Source organism: Ovis aries, chromosome 21 (genome assembly GCF_016772045.2).
Source record: "Ovis aries strain OAR_USU_Benz2616 breed Rambouillet chromosome 21, ARS-UI_Ramb_v3.0, whole genome shotgun sequence".
NCBI classification, from domain to species: domain Eukaryota; kingdom Metazoa; phylum Chordata; class Mammalia; order Artiodactyla; family Bovidae; genus Ovis; species Ovis aries.
In genome coordinates this window covers 46067088-46083744 of record NC_056074.1, presented here as the reverse complement: position 1 = coordinate 46083744, position 16657 = coordinate 46067088, and the positions used below count along the sequence as shown (strand labels likewise).

Sequence of the window (16657 nt, the reverse complement as noted above, 5' to 3'; positions counted from 1 at the left end):
GAAACCCACCAAATCTGTGAAAGAGAAGGACAGAGTTAGGAGGAGGAGAAGAAGGGCCGCAGATGAGAAACAGGCCTCTGACACTCAAATACATGAAAACTCTTCTCAAAAAAACAATTGCTTGTTGGGCTACGCTGTATCTTAGTTTCAGCCTGCAAGATCTTTAGCTGTGGCTTGTGGGATCTAGTCCCCTGACGAGGAGGTGAACCTGGGCCCCTGCACTGGCGGAATAGAATCTTCGCCACTGGACCACCAGGGAGGTGCCCCAAATACCTGAAAACTCTTAAAACCCAACAATCAGCAAGTGAACAGGAACAGATGCCTTAGCAAGTGAGAAGTCCAGAGCCTAGGGGAGCCCATGGAGAGACATTCGGGTCTGCAGGGCTGGAGACCCATAGCCAGGCACCTCTGCACACCATCAGGAGCCGCCAGACCCTTACAACACCAAGTGCTGGTGGGGACATGGGGCAACAGGAACTGACATCCGTCCCGGTGGGGATGCCGACGGCCCCGCTGCTTTGGAAGAGAGTTTAGCGGTTTCTTACAAAACCAAACCTACTCTTAGCATATGGTCCAGCAGCCGTGCTCCTTGGAACATACGCAAAGGAGATGAAAACTTGAATCTACGTGAAAACCTGCCTGTGAATGTTTAAAGCTGCGTTCTGCTTAATTGCCAAATCTGGGAGCCACTAAGATGCCCTTCAGCAGGTGGATGGAAAAATACACTGTGGTCCATCAGACAATGGAACTTTGTTGCTGCTGTTGCGCAGCTGCCCAGACATATCCGACTCTCTGCGGCCCCATGGACTGCAGCACACCAGGCCTCCCTGTCCCTCCCCATCTCCTGGAGTTTGCCCAAGTTCACGTCTAGTGGAATATCATTCAGCACTAAAGAGAAATGAGCTATCAAGCCACGAAAAGACACACATATATGCACATTTATGAGTGAAAGAAGCCAGTTTGAAAAGGCCACCGTCTGTGCGGTTCCAACCGTGGCATCATGGAAAAGGCAAGGCCACTGAGACAGTGAAAGAATCGGCGATTTGGGGGTGGGGGAGGGCAGGAGGATCCCGGGGAGACTCAGCACAGTCCTTGCGAGGGCAGGTGAAGGGCGCTGCTGATGGTTTAAGGGTGGACACGGGACCCTCTGGATTTCTCAAAACCCACAGAGTGTACAGCTCAAGGAATGAACCTTAATGTCACCTATGGATGCTGGCTGATAAACAGGTATCAATATTGGCTCTGAAGCAGGAAATGGCAACCCACTCCAGTATTCTTGCCTGGAGAATTCCATGGACAGAGGAGCCTGGCGGGCGACAGGCCATGAGGTCGCAAAGAGTCGGACACGACTAAGTGACTAACACACACACACACGCTGGCTCATCAATTTTAGCAAATGCATCAGTAATGCCGGATGTTATCACTGGGGACGTGTGTGTGCGCGCGCGCGCGCGCGTCTGTGTGTGAGTGTGCTGGGGAACTCTTGTTTATGTTTATAGGAACGCTTGTTTGTTGTTGTTCATTCGATAAGTTGTGTCCGACTGTTTGTGACCCCACGGACTGCAGCATACCAGGCTCCTCTGTCCTTCCCCGTCTCCTGAAGTTTGTGCAAACTCATGTCTGTTGAGTCGGTGATGCCGTCCAGCCTTCTCACCCTCTGTCATCCCTTCTCTTCCCACCTTCAACCTTTCCCAGCACCAGGTCTTTTTCCAATCAGTCGGCCCTTCACATCAGGGGGCCAAAGTACTGAAGCCTCAGCTTCAGCGTCAGTCCTTCCAATGAATATTCAGTACTGATTTCCTTTAGGATGGACTGGTTGGATCTCCTTGCAGTCCAAGGGACTCTTAAGAGTCTTCTCCAACACCACAGTTCAAAAGCATCAATTCTTCAGCACTCAGCTTTCTTCACAGTCCAACTCTCACATCCATACATGATCACTGGAAAACCATAGCCTTGACGGGACAGACCTTTGTTGGCAAAGTAATGTCCCTGCTTTTTAATATGCTGTCTAGGTTGGTCATAACTTTCCTTCCAAGGAGTAAGCACATTTTAATTTGATGGCTGCAGTCACCATCTGCCATGATTTTGGAGCCCCCCAAAAATAAAGTCTGCCACTGTTTGCATTGTTTCCCCATCTATTTGCCATGAAGTGATGGGACCAGATTCCATGATCTTAGTTTTTTGAATGTTGAGTTTTAAGCCAACTTTTTCACTCTCCTCTTTCACTTTCATCAAGAGGCTCTTTAGTTCCTCTTCCCTTTCTGCCATAAGGGTGGTGTCATCTGCATATCTGAGGTTACTGATATCTCTCCCGGCAATCCTGATTCCAGCTTGTGCTTCTTCCAGCCCAGCATTTCTCATGATGTATTCTGCATATAAGTTAAATAAGCAAGGTGAAAATATACAGTCTTGACATACTCCTTTTCCTATTTGGAACCAGTCTGTTGTTCCATGTCCAGTTCTGACTGTTGCTTCCTGACTTGCATACAGATTTCTCAAGAGGCAGGTCAGATGGAAGAGGCAGGTCAGATGGTCTGATATTCCCATCTCTTTCAGAATTTTTTTACAGTTTATTGTGATCCACACGGTCAAAGGCTTTGGCATAGTCAAAGCACCCACAAGCACCCACCAAACGATGCTGTGTGGACCCCAGGAGGCCGGCTCTCAGGCAGGCCTGAAGCCGGGAGAGCCATGGGGACGTGGAGAGAGCAGAGGCCCGGGGTGACGGCCCCCACCTCCTGCATGTGGCGGTGGCCTGGCTGTCCCCCAGGGGAGGGTGTGGGCCTGGCGAGGGTGGTGCCTTAGGAACGGGCGGACAGACTGACCACAGACAGAGACGGGTGGACACAGGAGGTGAGGAAGAGGCCAGGCTGCACTGACCGTTTCCGCCTCCTCTCTCCTGAAGGTGAGGAGAGGCGCTGCTGTCAGGGTCCCGTGGCTGCCGGAAAAAGCCCCGCAGTCCGCAGAGTCACGCCGCGCAGCTTGGAGACCCCGAGTCTGAACTCGGCCGCTTTGGGCTGGAATCAGGTGCGGCAGGCTGCTCCCTGCTGCAGGACCCAGGGTCGGCCTGTCCCTGCTGCTCCCGCTTCTGGAGGTGCCGCGGGCCTGGCTGCGGTCCCTCTTCCATCCTTCGGGCTGCTGGAGCACCTTCTCTTACAAAGACCCCTGCCGTGGCCCTGGGCCCACGCGAGGAGCCCAGGACCCTGTCCTGCTCAAGGTCCTCAGCTCGCTCACCCCAGAGGGCCCTTGGCCACGGCAGGTCACACTCCGCAGGTGTAGGCAGGTGGGGCGTGGACGGCTTGGGGAGGGGTATTTCTCCGCCCCGCCACAAGCGCTGTCTTTTGTTGGAATGCGGAGTGTGGAGGAGATGACAGCAAGTTCCGTCTTTAGATTCCCTTCTCTTTCTTGGCTGCGCCGGGTCTTCACTGCTGCGTGGGTCTGGTCTCACCTCAGCGAGCGGGGGCTGCTCTTGCTATAGAGCCCGGGCTCTAGAGCTTGGGCTGCGTAATTAAGGCGCAGGGGCTCAGCTGCCCTGTGGCAAGTGGAATCTCCCCACACCAGGGATCGATGCCGTGCCCCCTGCATCGGCAGGTGGGTCCCTAGGCCCTGGACCTCCAGGAAAGCCCCAGGGAGCTCAGTCTGAGGTCCGGAGCATGTGTGGTGCTGGTCCTGCTGGAACGGGTGTCCCCGAGGCACGTGGACATGTGGGGCAAGGTCAGAGCAAGGCCGGGAAGGGGACGGGGGTGAGTCAGCTGGCAGTGGTGCTGGTCGGGCAAGACCGTGAGAGGAAGTGGGCAGGTCAAGCGGGTGCCGGGCGGAGGCCCCAGAGAGACTGGGCCCGGGCTGGGTTGGGAGGGCAGGGCGGCTGGACTCGGGAGGCTCCAGGGCTGAGGGCCGGGTTGGGGGCAGCTCTGTTCTTCCCCAGTCTGCTGGGCTGGGCTGGCCTGGACTGCTGGTTTTCGTCACGGACCCTGTGTGCGTTGGGAAGAGTTGAGCAAGGTCTGTGGCTTCTGCTGAGTACTCAAGGGCCCTCCAGGTGCCCTGCAGAGCAAAGATGGGCAGAGGGACACCACCCAAAAATCTGCACTCGCCTCCACCCCACATGTGGCCGGGGCCCATCCACCAGGCAGCGGGCCACAGCCAGGCTCTGCCCACAGCTCCACCCTGGGCCAGCTTCCCCCGAGGAGGGGCTCAGCCTCCACAGGCCCCAGTCTACCTGGAGATGTCCTTGGAGCAGAGCAAGGGGGTGCCCACATCGCTGACTCCTCAGGGCGGGGCCACGTGACCTCCTGGGTGGGGCCACAAGTGGAGGGGAGCCCGCCCCCCAGGACCCCCGGCGTGGGCTCCCCCTCCAGTCCCAGGGCCGCTTGCTCCTGAAACACACCATATCGCTCTTCCCGATGCCCCCACCCACCCTCCACCCTCGGCCGGGAGGGCTGGGTCCCAGTGGCGGGCTGGTGCTGGGTGGTCAGTGCCCACCCACTCTGGGGGTGCCAGCTCCTCCGAGGTGCCCACCCCTCCCAGGCAGCTGGACAAACAGGACTGGGGCTGCGGCACCCACTGACTTCGGAGTGGTGACTCAGCAGAGCTGGGCGAGTGGGCGGGGTGGGGCCCCCTCTGTCCCCAGAACAATGCCCTGATTCTTCCAGGCCTGGCTTCAGTCCTGGGGACACCAGACAATTCTGTCGTGGCCAGAGTGTGAGCTGAGGGGCGGGAAGCAGGCACTGGAGGCTCTCACTTTCCATCCTGGAGGGACTGGGAGCCGAGGTCTCTGACTCCCACTCTGAGCGGCCCCCGGGGTGTCCTGGATCTTCTCCAGTTAACTGCCCGTGGGAGCCCGGACGAGAGCAGACGCTTCCCCAGCGCCAGTCCTCAGAGCAGGGTTCCCCAGCCTCCTGTGCCTCAGTCTTTTGTCTGTGAAGTGGGGTCACGTTGCAGACTCTGTCCTGCAGGGAGAGGGCCCAGGGCAGGGGTGTGTGTATGTGTTCTTGTGTGTCTATGTGGGGGTGGGGGTGGGCAGCTCACCGTGTGACCACCCCCCCGCCTCTGTCCCCTCTGGTCTGCTAGTTTAGGGTTGGGGTTACTGGTTAGGGGTTGGGGTTAGATTAGGGTGGGAGAGACGGGGGCTCTGGCTAGAGCGCGTGGGGCCTCTGAGCTGCGGGGACTGTGCAGGGCTGTGAAGCAGAGGGCACCTGGTTTGGCAACGTGGTGGAGGGGAAGCACGAAGTCCGGTCAGGAGAGGAGGGGGGAGGCTGGCGGAGGGGAGAGAGGGGAGGGGCCGGGGACACCGCCCAGAAGATGCCCGCACGGAGGAGCACATCTGAGGGCGTGTGTGAGACGCTGCTGCAGCCCCGTTGGGCGCCAGCGGGCAGTGGGACGTGAGGTCTGGGGTCCGAGGAGGCCCCGGCTTGGTGTGCACTGCGGGGGCGGGGACCCCCAAGGAGGAGCGGGAAGAGCAGAAGGGGACGGAGGGCTGGAGAGAACTAACAGGAGCAGAGAAGGTTCTGGAAGCCGAGGGCAGGCAGCGGCCACCCTGGAGCGGCCATCAGCCTGGCCAATGCTATGATGTCACCAGGGGCCCAGGCTGGGAGGCACTACTGAGGCTGCCTGTGTGGCTCTGGGGACAGCCAGGAGCAGCTCGGAGAGGTCCCATGGGGGGCAGAGACGCGGGGGTGTCGTCCGTCCGGGAGAGTGGCTGCAAGCAGGGGCGGGGCAGTAGCAAAGGCTAGTCCACGGGAGAGCTCCGCAAGGAGATGGCCTCGGGTCTCAGGGGTTGAGGCGGGTGCAGGGCAGAGGCTGAGAGCAGGGGCCGGCCTCCCAGGATGGGCTGGGCAGCTGGAGGCCGCCCCCTGCCCCGCGCCCCACCGAGTGCCCGCAGGGCCCCAGGCCTGCTGACCCCTAGCATATGACAGCTCTTCCTGCGCGGGGCAGGCCTGGCCAGCAGCTTCCTTCCCTTTCTGCTTGGCGTTCCCACTGTCTGTGTTAGGAGCCACGTGAGGCTGCCTCGAACTCAGGTTCCGCCCCACTCCCTCTGGGCGGGGGCAGAGGATCAGCCCACCCGCTCTGAGCAGTGCCCCCAACCCTTGCCCACAGACCAGGTGTCTCAGCCGGACGGAGGCCTGTGATTCCTGCTGCCCCGCCGGGTCCCTGCCCTGCCCAAGGCGCCCCTCCTTCCGCCCGCTGAGACCATGGTGAGGGCGCCTCCTTGACCCAGGGTGCCCTCGCTGGGGTGCAGACACAGAGCTGTTATTACTCCAGGGCTGGGGTTTGCGGGCGGCCCAGCTGACTCCCAGGGCAGCAGGCCGGTGGCCTCCAGGGGGGGGACCTCTGGCCTGGGACTCAGCTGACCAGGGACAGGGCGGGGAGGGGGGTCAGAAGACCAGCGTGGAGCCGGGATGGGGTCCCAGCAGACGGGGAGCAATGTGGGGGTGGGGCGGGGGTCCCAGAAGCCTCTGCCTGCAGACCCGCAGCCAGCGCCCCCACAGCCCCACCCCTGGCTTCACCCTCAGGCCCTTCCTACCTCGTCCTGTCCATGCACTCGAGGATGCCCCCGGCCCCACTCTCGCAGAAGCCCCCAGCCCTGTTGGGGTGACCGTCAGGGTCCCCTCCCTCCTAGAGCCTCCTTGCCGTGTCCCCGGGAAGACAGCCCCTCCTCCGTGGGGACAGAGGTCCCTGCTGGGCAGAGGGCTTGCGGCCCGCTCTAAGCTGCCTTTCTGCCCACCCCTCCTGCCACCTAATCCCCCACGAGGCAGCCACGCCTGTGAAGGTGAATCTTCTGTGTCAACTTGACTGGCCCCTGGGGGTCCCAGATATTCGGTTAAACGTGTGTCTGGGAGGCTGTTTCTCGATGAGCTGCTGTTCAGTTGCTGAGTCGTGACTGACTCTGAGCCCGTGGTCTGCAGCACACCAGGCTCCTCTGTCCTCCACTGTCTTCACGGCTGACCGCTTGAGCTGGGACTCGGGTCCACATGGCCGCAGACCGGAGCCACACTGCCTGCTCTGGGGCCTCCAGTCCGGAGACCCGAGACCCTGGGACTCAGCCTCCGTAATCGGGCGATCAGTTCATTACGAGAAAGGAAGGTAGACTGGGATAGTCAGATATCCTACTGGTTCTGTGTTTCTCGAGAGCCCTGAGCTATACAGCCTCTGGGTCCCCAGGACCTGGAGCTGTGTGACCCCATGTGGTGAGGGGACTTTGCAGATAGAATCAGCGGAAGGATGCTGCGATGTGGCAATCATCTTGGATGAATGGGGAGGCCCTAAAAGTGAGCACAAGGGTCCCACAAGAGGAGGGCAGGAGGGTCAGAGTCCAAGAGAGTCTGGAAGTCTCGTCGCCGCCACCTTTGAAGATGGAGGAGAAGCAGGCTGCAGGCCAAGGATGTGGGGCCTCTGGAAGCTGGGAAAGTCAAAACGAATTTGCCCCTGGGGCCTCCAAGAGAAGCCAGCCCGTGAGGCCTGTGTTGGATGCCCCTGCCCCAGCGGTAAGATGTCAGATCTGTGTTAAGCCAGACATTGGTGGTAACTGGATCAGTCCCTTAGCAAAGTGACCCAGAACCCCGGGCAAGTGACCAAATACCCAGTCAGCCGGGGCTTTTCCCGCTTTAAAAGTGAGAGTGTTTTCTGGAAATTGCTCAGCCCCGGGGCAGCGGGGAGGCGGTCACCCTCACTGGCCTCTCACCCGCGAGTCTCTGGCTTGCCCCCACAGGCCGAGTGATGACTGCATTCCTGTGTGTTTACCACGCCAGGGCAGAAGGTGGCCCAGAAAACTCAGGTAGGGAACATCCGGCCTTTGATATGCTTTGAGAGACGGAGCCGTGTTCCCATTTCACGGGCCTTGGAAATGTCACCCCACAGGCCGGCAAGCCCTGTGCCTGCCCCACTCAAGACCCAAGAAAGAGCCCAGAGTCAGTGAGAGAGAGACACGGATGGTTTAATGGACAAGGGGTGGCCCCGGAGCGACCCGGCCACATGCGGTGGACTGTGGTGGGGAGGCTACCAGTCACGTACCTGAAGCTGGTATCAGGCTGGCTCCCAGGTTAGAGGGAGACCAGCAGAGGGCTGTGACCCCCTGCCCTTCTGGCGATGATCACAGGGGAGACAGCTCCGGTCTGTTAGTGAGGAAAGCTCAGTCCTCACTCACTGGCCCCCGGGACAAGTATGTAAACCTGTACCGATCAAGCTGTATGATCTGAAGATTAGACCAGTCCTCACTTGCTGGGGCCGGGGGCAGGCAGACCTGTACGGATCGGACTCTATGACTAAGAGGGAAGTCCAGCGAGGTGAGCAGGGTGAAAGTGAGGCAGGGGCCGGTCAGCAGGAGTGTACTGAGAGCCTGAGTGGCCGTCATGGGCGGCCTGAGTGCCCGCCACGGGGGAGGTAGGAGGCTCGGACGGTGGCGTGAGGAGCTCCTGAGCGGGGGCGGGGTCAGGACGGTCGCCCCGGAGTCTGGCTCCCAGGGCTGAGCTCCCCAGGACAGAGGGGCCAGGGGCATCTGTCCAGCCTCCGTGCCCCTCTCCCCCGCACAGGCTGAAGACGGGGCCTTCAGCCCGGAGCCCTCCTGCTGTTGTCCCCGCATCAGAAGCAGCCTCCCAGCGTCAGCGAGTCCTTCCTGCCCCTCATTGGATGGCGGCATGCCCCTGTGTTAGCAGCTTTATGCCGCTTGTGATGATATGCCCCTTGTGATGAAGGCCAAGAGTGCTCAGAGGTGATCAGTGTGAGCATCAGTGTGGGTTCCCGGGACAGAAGCACAGCCTGCGGGCTTACAGGGCGGACACCTCCTGTCCCGTCCTGCAGGCTGGAATCCGAGACCCAGGTGTGGGCAGGACTGGGCCTCCTGAGGCCTCCCCGGGGTGTGCAGACGGCGTCTCCTCCCCGCGGCCTCACACGGTCGTCCCTCTGTGAGCGTCCGCGTCCTGACCTCCTCTTCTTCGAGGACTCCAGTCCTGCGGGATTAGGACCCACCCCGTGACTCCATTTTACCGTGACTTTGAAGGCGCCACCTCCAAACTGCCACTTTCTGGGGTGCTGGGGGGTCAGGACTCCACACGGCGACTTTTGGGGACACGCCTCATCCGCCGTGGGCAGCGTCCCCGCCGCCCCTCTCTCCTCGCCCTGGGCACCCTGCTCTCTCAGCAGACTCTTGCTATGCTCGCCTCCATGTTTCCAAATAACGGCTTATTTCCAAACAGCAGCTATTTCTAAGCAGCAGCCGCTGTTCCGTGCTATTTCTGTCTGTGTCATGTGCTGACTTCCCAGGACGGAAGACAGAGCTGCGCGGTCCTCCCCGCAGATGTTCTCACGCGCCCCTTCTCCGAGGCCTGCGCTGGGCCTGCCAGTCCTCTGCTCTGTTCCCTGGAGCCCCCAGACTCGGGGGCTCGTCCAGGGCCTCCTCCCCGCTTCCCCATCCATCCTCAACTCCAGAAACTCCCCGAGGACTCCAGAGTACTTGGAAACAGGGCCAAGTTCTACTCGGCTCTCCCCAGGCCTTAGGGCCGGTCCGCCCCTGCAGACCCGTCCACCCCAGAGACCCTCCCCCTTGGGCCTGGGGGTGCTGGCCCCTCCGCCCCGCCCCCTCCTGTCCGCAGGTGCCACCTCCGATGCCCCTCTCACAGAAGCCTGCTCACCCTGGGAGGACCCCTCGAGTTCCTCCTCACCGTTCCCACACGGCCCCTCCTGCACCCGCTCGTGACCATCCAACAAACTGCACCGTCCCCCCCTCCCTGTTTTATTTGCTGCACATGGGTCCTGCAATAAATCACGTCTTTAAAAATCCTTTTACCCTTGAAATTCTCATCTTTCTTTATTTTTCAAAAGCCTTACTTATTTATATATATATTTTTTCTTTTTCAAAATTATTTCTAATTGTTCATGGAGCTGCACGGGGTCCTAGTCGCCGCACATGCAGCCTTCGAAGCAGCGCGCGGGGTCTAGCTCCCCGGCCAGGGATTGGGCCTCGGCCCCTGCGCCGGGCGTGGGGAGTCTTAGCCGCGGGGCCACCGGGGAAACGCCTGTTTATTTTTCAGTTGGAGTATAGCTGCTTTACGGTGCCGTGTTGGTTTCTGCTGCAGCGAAGGGGATCAGCTACCTGTACACACGTATCCCCTTCCTCTTGGACCGCCCCTGCCCTGCCCTCCCACCCGCTAGGTGAGCACAGAGCCGAGCCGCTGTGTTGGACCTCAGTCCAGCCGCCGTCTCCCTCTCTCCTGCGTGCACAAGTCTGTTCTCTTCATCTGTGTCTCTGGGCCTGCCCCAAACCACGTCTTCAAAGTGCACACCTGAGCATTTCCACCGCGGCTGCTCTGCAGGCCCGCCTTGGGTCACATGGTGTGCCCCACCACAAGCGTTCCACTGCCCTGAGTCCCCTCTCCCCTGCAGCCCTGCTGGCTCCAGGCCTCCCCGGGGTGGCCTGGCCTTCTGGCCCTGCAGACACGCTCCTGTCCCAGAGGCGGGCGGGGCCGGGATCAGCTCGGGGCATCATCACTTGGAGATTCAGCTGCCTGACCACCTCCGTCAGGGAAGAAGCTTCCTGCTGCTGCAGCAGCGAAGCCCCATGTACCGAGTGGCCTGGAACAACCGAGGTCTAGGATTTTGCCGATCTGGATTGGTCTGAATCGGGTTTCACTGGGCCTGAATCCAGGGGTCACAGGACCAAGCTCCTTCCGGGGACTCCAGGAGAAAACCTGGATTCTGGCACTTTCAGCTGCCGGGGGCCCCCATTCCTTGGCTGGTGGCCCACCTCCACCCCTACCACTGGTGGCGGCCAGTCCCCAACCCATGGCAGTCAGGCAGTCACACGTCCCCCCCATTTCCGTCTTCCCTCCTTCGCCCACTTCTAAGCCCCTCGTGATCACATTGCTCACTTGAGTAATCCAGATAATCCCCCATTTTGAGGTCAACTGCCCAGCAACCTCAATTCCCCTTTGTGACTGGATGTGATCACAGGTTCCGTGAGTTAGCGTGCGGGTGTCTCTGGGGAGCATTGTTCCGCCCCCACGATTGATCTCATTAGGTTTTAAGCATTTTTACTGGAGCATCTTTGATCTAACAATGCTGTCCTAGTTCCAAGTGTACAGCAAAGGGCTTCGGCTAAATGGATTCTCTTCCATTACCGATTATTGCAAGATGCTGGGTAGTTCCCTGTGCTGGGCAGCACGTCTCTGCTGGCCGTCTATTTTACGTACAGCAGTGTGCACGCTTTAATACGGAACCCTAGCAAATCTCTCGCCCGCCCTCTTCCCTTTGGGAGCCTCAGGTTTGCAGTCTATGTCTGAGTCTCTTTCTGTCCTAGGAATACGTTCGTTTGTATCATTTTTTTAGATTCCACATATAAGTGACACCACACATTATCTACTTGCCACAGACCCTATATAATAGATCATACATCTGTCTTCCTCTTCCTGACTTGCTCCACTCAGTGCGACAATCTCCAGTCGTGTCCACGCTGCGCGAATGGCATTGTTTCACGCTCTTTTGTGTCTGAGCAGTGCTCCATGGTGCACAGATCACATGTTCTGGGTACATTCTTTGGCTGATGTCCGTTTAGGTTATCTCTGAGTCTTGGCTATTATGAACAGTGCTGCCGTGATCATTGGAGTGTGAACATATATCTTTTCAGATAACCATTTTGTCCATGTCCACCACCAGGCGTGGGATTGCTGACCATATCCCATTTTTAGTTTTTTGCGGAACATCTATACTTTCTCCACAGTGACTGCACCAGCTTCCATTCCCACCAACGGTGCAAGAGGGCTCCTGCTTTCTGCTGACATGTACTCTGCTATAATAGGGGTTCCCCAGGTATCGCTAGCGGCAAAGAACCTGCCTGCCAATGCAGGGGACATAAGTGATGTGGGTTCAGTCCCTGGGTCGGGGGGTCCCCTGGAGAAGGAAATGGCAACTCACTGCAGTATTCTTGCCTGGAGACTTCCATGGACGGAGGAGCACAGGGGCTACAGTCCTCAGGGGCGCAAAGGGTTGGACGGGACAAGCAATTGAGCATGAGTAGCTCCTATAACACGTTGCTGTCCTTCCGGGAAAGTGTTGGCGGACACTTGGTGGATTCCAGCTTAGGACCGCATCACCTAAAGCTGCTGTCCTTCTGGGAAAGTATTGGTGGACACTTGGTGGATTCCAGCTCAGGACCTCGTCACCTGAAGCTGCTGGGACGTTTGTGTGCAGGCGTTTGTGGGCATGCCTGCTTTTGGTCCTGAGTAAATACCCAGGAGTGGGATGGCTGTGTCATATGCTAAGAGTGGGTGATTTTTAAAGAAGTCTTCAAAAGGTGTTCGCCAAGTGCTCATTTCACGCTCCACGTCCCCTGGCCATGCTCGGGGCTTCCGCGGCCCCACGGCCTCACCAGCCCTTCTGTGGTGGGCAGTCTTCACCTTAACTGTTCACATAGGTGTGTGGTGATTTCTCCTGTGGTTCCAGATTGTATCTCCCTGATGGCTTAGGAACTAGGGCGTCTTTTTCAGGTGCTCACCGACCGTTTCGTCTTCGTGAAGTGTTCACTCACATCTCTGCCCTGTTTTCCTACTGGGTGGTCTTATTATTGAGCAGAAAGACTTCTTTATGTATCCTGGACACAAGCCTTTGTGTTTCTGCAAAAAAAATATATGCATTGTAAGTATTTTTTTTTCCCATGCCTGTGGCTTGTCTCTTCATTTCCTGAACAGTGTCTTTCAAAGAGACGTTTAAAAAAATTAATGTCAATTTTATTGGTTTTTGTTCCTCTTATGCTGGTTTTAACACGTTTTATTTAACAAATCTTTGCCGACCTTGAGGTCAGTAAGATTTTCACCTATGCTTTTTTCCTGCAGCTTTTACTACTTTCTGTCTTATATTAATTAGGCCCACGAATTATTTCTTGTTTACAATGTGAGGTGAGCTTTGTTGGCTATCTTATGGCGACCTAGTTGTTCCAACACCTTCTGTTTAAAAGGTGTACAGTCCCTTCTCTATTGAACTGCCTTGTTGGCCACGTGTGCCTGGTTTGGTTTTGGACATTAATCCCACCCATCTACCTATCTGTCTATTTTTATATTAGCATCACACGTTCGGCCTCCACTGAAGTTTTATAGTAAATCAGGGAGGGGAAGCTGCTCGTCGGTGTTCTTTTTCAGACTTATTTTAGTCATCTTGTGTCCTTGGCATTTTCATATAAATTTTGGAACCAGCTTGTCAATTTCTACAAAAAATATTCTCCTGGAGTTTTGACTCAGATTGGGTTAGAATCTGTAGATCATTTGGGGAACAACAGTTATTTCACTTTTTTTTCTATCCATGAATACTGTATATCTCTGTTTATTTTATAATTTCTCTTAAATATTTTATAGTTTCAGAGCTCAAATCTCAGTCCTCTTCAGCCACGTTATAATCTAAATATTTGCTATTTGCTTCCTCTTGTGTGTGGCATTCTGAAACTTCCGTTTCTGGGGCTTCGCTCATGGTCCAGTGTCCTGCCCTTCCCATGCAGGGGCACAGTTTCAGTCCCTGATTGGGGGGCTAAGACCCCATGTGCCCTGCGGGGCAGCCAAAAATAAAACTGAGCAAAAAACCCAGCCAGACCCCTTCGATTTCCAAGTGTTCATTAGTAGTGAGTGGAAATGAATCTGAATGGGGCCCCAGGGGGCTCCCAGGCAGAGAGGCCTTTCTGTCCCCCCAGTTCTTGTAGGCAAGACTCCAGTCTCCATGACCTGCTTTCCCTGAGTTCGAAGCGCAGATCTGAGCAGTTGCTACTTGAGGGAGGAGCAGCCCTCTGAGATAAAAGGGTGAAGAGAAGGTCATCTAGATTAGGAGGCTGGCCCCCTGAGAAGAGCTGGGCTTGTTCAGTCGCTGAGTCGTGTCTGACTCTTTGACAAGGACGGCACGCTTCCCAGTCCTTCACTACCTACCAGGGTTTGCTCAGACTCCCGTCCGTCGAGTTGGTGATGCCACCCAACTGTCTCATCCAATGAGTCAGCTCTTTGCATCAGATAGCCAAAGTATTAGAGCTTCAGCTTCAGCATCAGCCTTTCCAGTGAGTATTCAGGGTTGATTTCCTTCAGGATTGACTGGTTTGATCTCCTCGCAGTCCAAGGGACTCTCAAGAATCTTTGCTAGCACCACAAACAGAGAGCATTAATTCTTCGGGGCTCAGCCTTCTTTATGGTCCAACTCACATCCATACATGACTACTGTAAAAACCATAGCTTTCACTCTGCAGACCTTTGTCAGCAAAGAGATGTCTCTGCTTTTTAATACTCTGTCTAGGTTTGTCATAGCTTTTCTTCCAAGGAGCAAACGGCTTTTAATTTCATGGCTGCAGTCACAGGGGAGTGCAAGCGCAGTTCACACCCTGATCTTTTTAGACCCTACCTTTGACCCACTGTTATAAAAACCCTCACCACGTTCTCTAGGGTTGAGTCCCTCAGGGCAGAAGCCTGGTGTGTCTCCCTTTCTCTTGCAAAGCAATAAAGCTATCCTTTTCTACTGTATCCAAAACTCTGTCTATAGGATTTGATTTGGCACCAGTGCACAGACCATTTCGTGGCCAATAGATAGAGAGAAAGGGGAAACGGTGACAGATTTTATTTTCCAGGGCTCCACAATCACTGTGGATGATGAATGCAGCCCTGAAATTAAAAGACGCCTGCTCCTTGGAAGGAGAGCTAGGACAAAGCTAGGGAGCAAAAAGAGCAGAGACGCCCATTTGCCGACAGAAGTCCATGGGGCCAAAGCTATGGTTTTTCTAGTACATATGGATATGAGAGTTGGACCATAGAAAAGGCTGAGTGCCAAAGAATTGATGCTTTCAAACCGTGGTACTGGAGAAGACTCTTGAGAGTCCCTTGGACTGCAAGGAGGTCAAATTAGTCAATCCTAAAGGAAACCTACCCTGAATGTTCATTGGAAGGACTGACGCTGAAGTTGAAGCTTCAATACTTTGGCCACCTGATGTGAAGAGCTGACTCACTGGGAAAGATTGAGGGCAGGAGGAGAAGGGGACGACAGTAGTGAAGGACAGGGAAGCCTGGCGTGCTGCAGTCCATGAGATTGCATAGAGTCGGACATGGCTTAGAGACTGAACAAGGCAACAGTGGTGTGCAGAAAGGCCGCGCTCTTGGTAACAGAGACGCAGCTGGTCTTTGCCTAGTGACTTTCTGTCCTAAGATCCTACTCAATTCTCACATTAGTCCTCGTCACTCTTGTAGGATTTCTACAGAGATGCTCATGTCTTCCCAGATAAAGCCAGCTTTATTTCCTTTCTGATCTGAATGCAGCTCTCCTCTCCCTCACCTCACCAGCTGAAGCCCCCACCTGTGTGGATCAGCAGTGGTGTGTGCAGCCGGTCTCCAGTCGCACCCTCCTCCTGACCCCAGGAGGAAGCATTCAGCTTTGCACACAAGGATGGTGCTCAGTTCAGTTCAGCCGCTCAGTCTTGTCCGACTCAGAAAGGAAATAAAGTTGACTTAATCAGGGGAAGACATGAACATCTTTGTAGAAATCCTACGAGGATGATGCTAGCTGTACATTTTTGTTGCTGCTGTTTTGGGGCCTTGGGACTTGTGGGGTCTTACTTCCTGTTGTTTTGGGGCCTTGGGACTTGCAGGGTCTTACTTCCTGGATGAGGTACTGAACCTGGGCCCCCACGGTGAAAGCGCTGAGTCCTGACCACTGGACCACCAGGGAATTCCTTGAGAGTTTTCCACAGACGCCTTTTATGGGAATTCCACAATTCTGTGGTGGAAGCTCCCTTTTCTTCTGTTTTGGGGAAGCTTTCCTTGTGCATGGAAGCTTGGTTTTGTGAAATGCTTTTTGTGCACTTGTGGAGGATTGCATGGGTTTTCTTGTTGGTCTGTTGACATGGTGAAATCCACTGATTTTCAAATGTTTAAGCTGCCTGGCGTTCCTGGGGTGTACCCCACTTGATCATAATACAGTGCCCTTGTATACACTTTGGAATTTGGTTTGCTAACCTTTTGTTGAGGCCTCTTGCCCTCATGTTCACCATCGGCTGTTTTTTGCTTCTAATACGCTTGCCAGGTTGTGGTGTCAGGGCAACTCTGGCCTCAGAGGATGAACCAGGAACTGCTTGCTTTCTTCTCATCAGTTTCCTGGAACTGTTGGTGTCGAATTAGTATTACTTCTTCTTTTAATGTTTGTAGAATCCAGCAGTGAAGACATCTGGTCCTTGACTTTTCTTTGAGGGAAGGCTTTAAACTATAGTCTCAATTTCTTTGACAGATAAGAAGCCATGAGGCATATCTGTCTGTCTGTCTCTTTTTTTTTTTGTTTAATCTTTATTTAATTTATTTGGCTGTGCTGGGTCTTAGTCATGACATTTGAGATCATTTAGTTGCCGCCTATGGGGTCCAGTTCCCTGACCAGGGATACAGGAGTCTCAGCCACTGGCCACCGGGGACGTTCCCGTATGTGCCTCTCTCCACGAGCTTTGGTGGTTGGTTCATTTCATCTTAGCAGCTGAATAGCTGGTTGTTGTTCAGTTGCCCAGTCACAACTGACTCATTGTGACCCCAGGGACTGCAGCCCTCCAGGCTTCCCTGTCCTTCACGATCTCCCAGAGTTTGCTCAAACTTATGTCCACTGAGTCGATGTTGCTATCCAACCATCTCTTGCCCTCAATCTTTCCCAACATCAGAGTCTTTTCCAATGAGTT

General features: G+C 55.7%; 1 protein-coding gene across 2 annotated transcripts; it reads left to right on the top strand.

Annotated features, from left to right (window-relative positions):
• Window positions 1-5842: 5842 nt before the first annotated feature.
• Window positions 5843-14186, top strand: LOC121817483 (uncharacterized). Of its 2 annotated transcripts, none has more exons than XM_060404163.1 (2): window positions 5843-7771; window positions 8526-14186. In XM_060404163.1, the coding sequence occupies exon 2, from the start codon at window positions 9597-9599 to the stop codon at window positions 10581-10583; it is 987 nt and encodes a 328-aa protein (XP_060260146.1). In that variant the 5' UTR covers window positions 5843-7771; window positions 8526-9596; the 3' UTR covers window positions 10584-14186. The 2 variants fall into 2 exon arrangements, with proteins under 2 accessions (XP_060260146.1, XP_060260147.1); XM_060404164.1 differs by having other exon boundaries at window positions 5843-8704; window positions 8794-14186.
• The last annotated feature ends 2471 nt before the right edge of the window (window positions 14187-16657 follow it).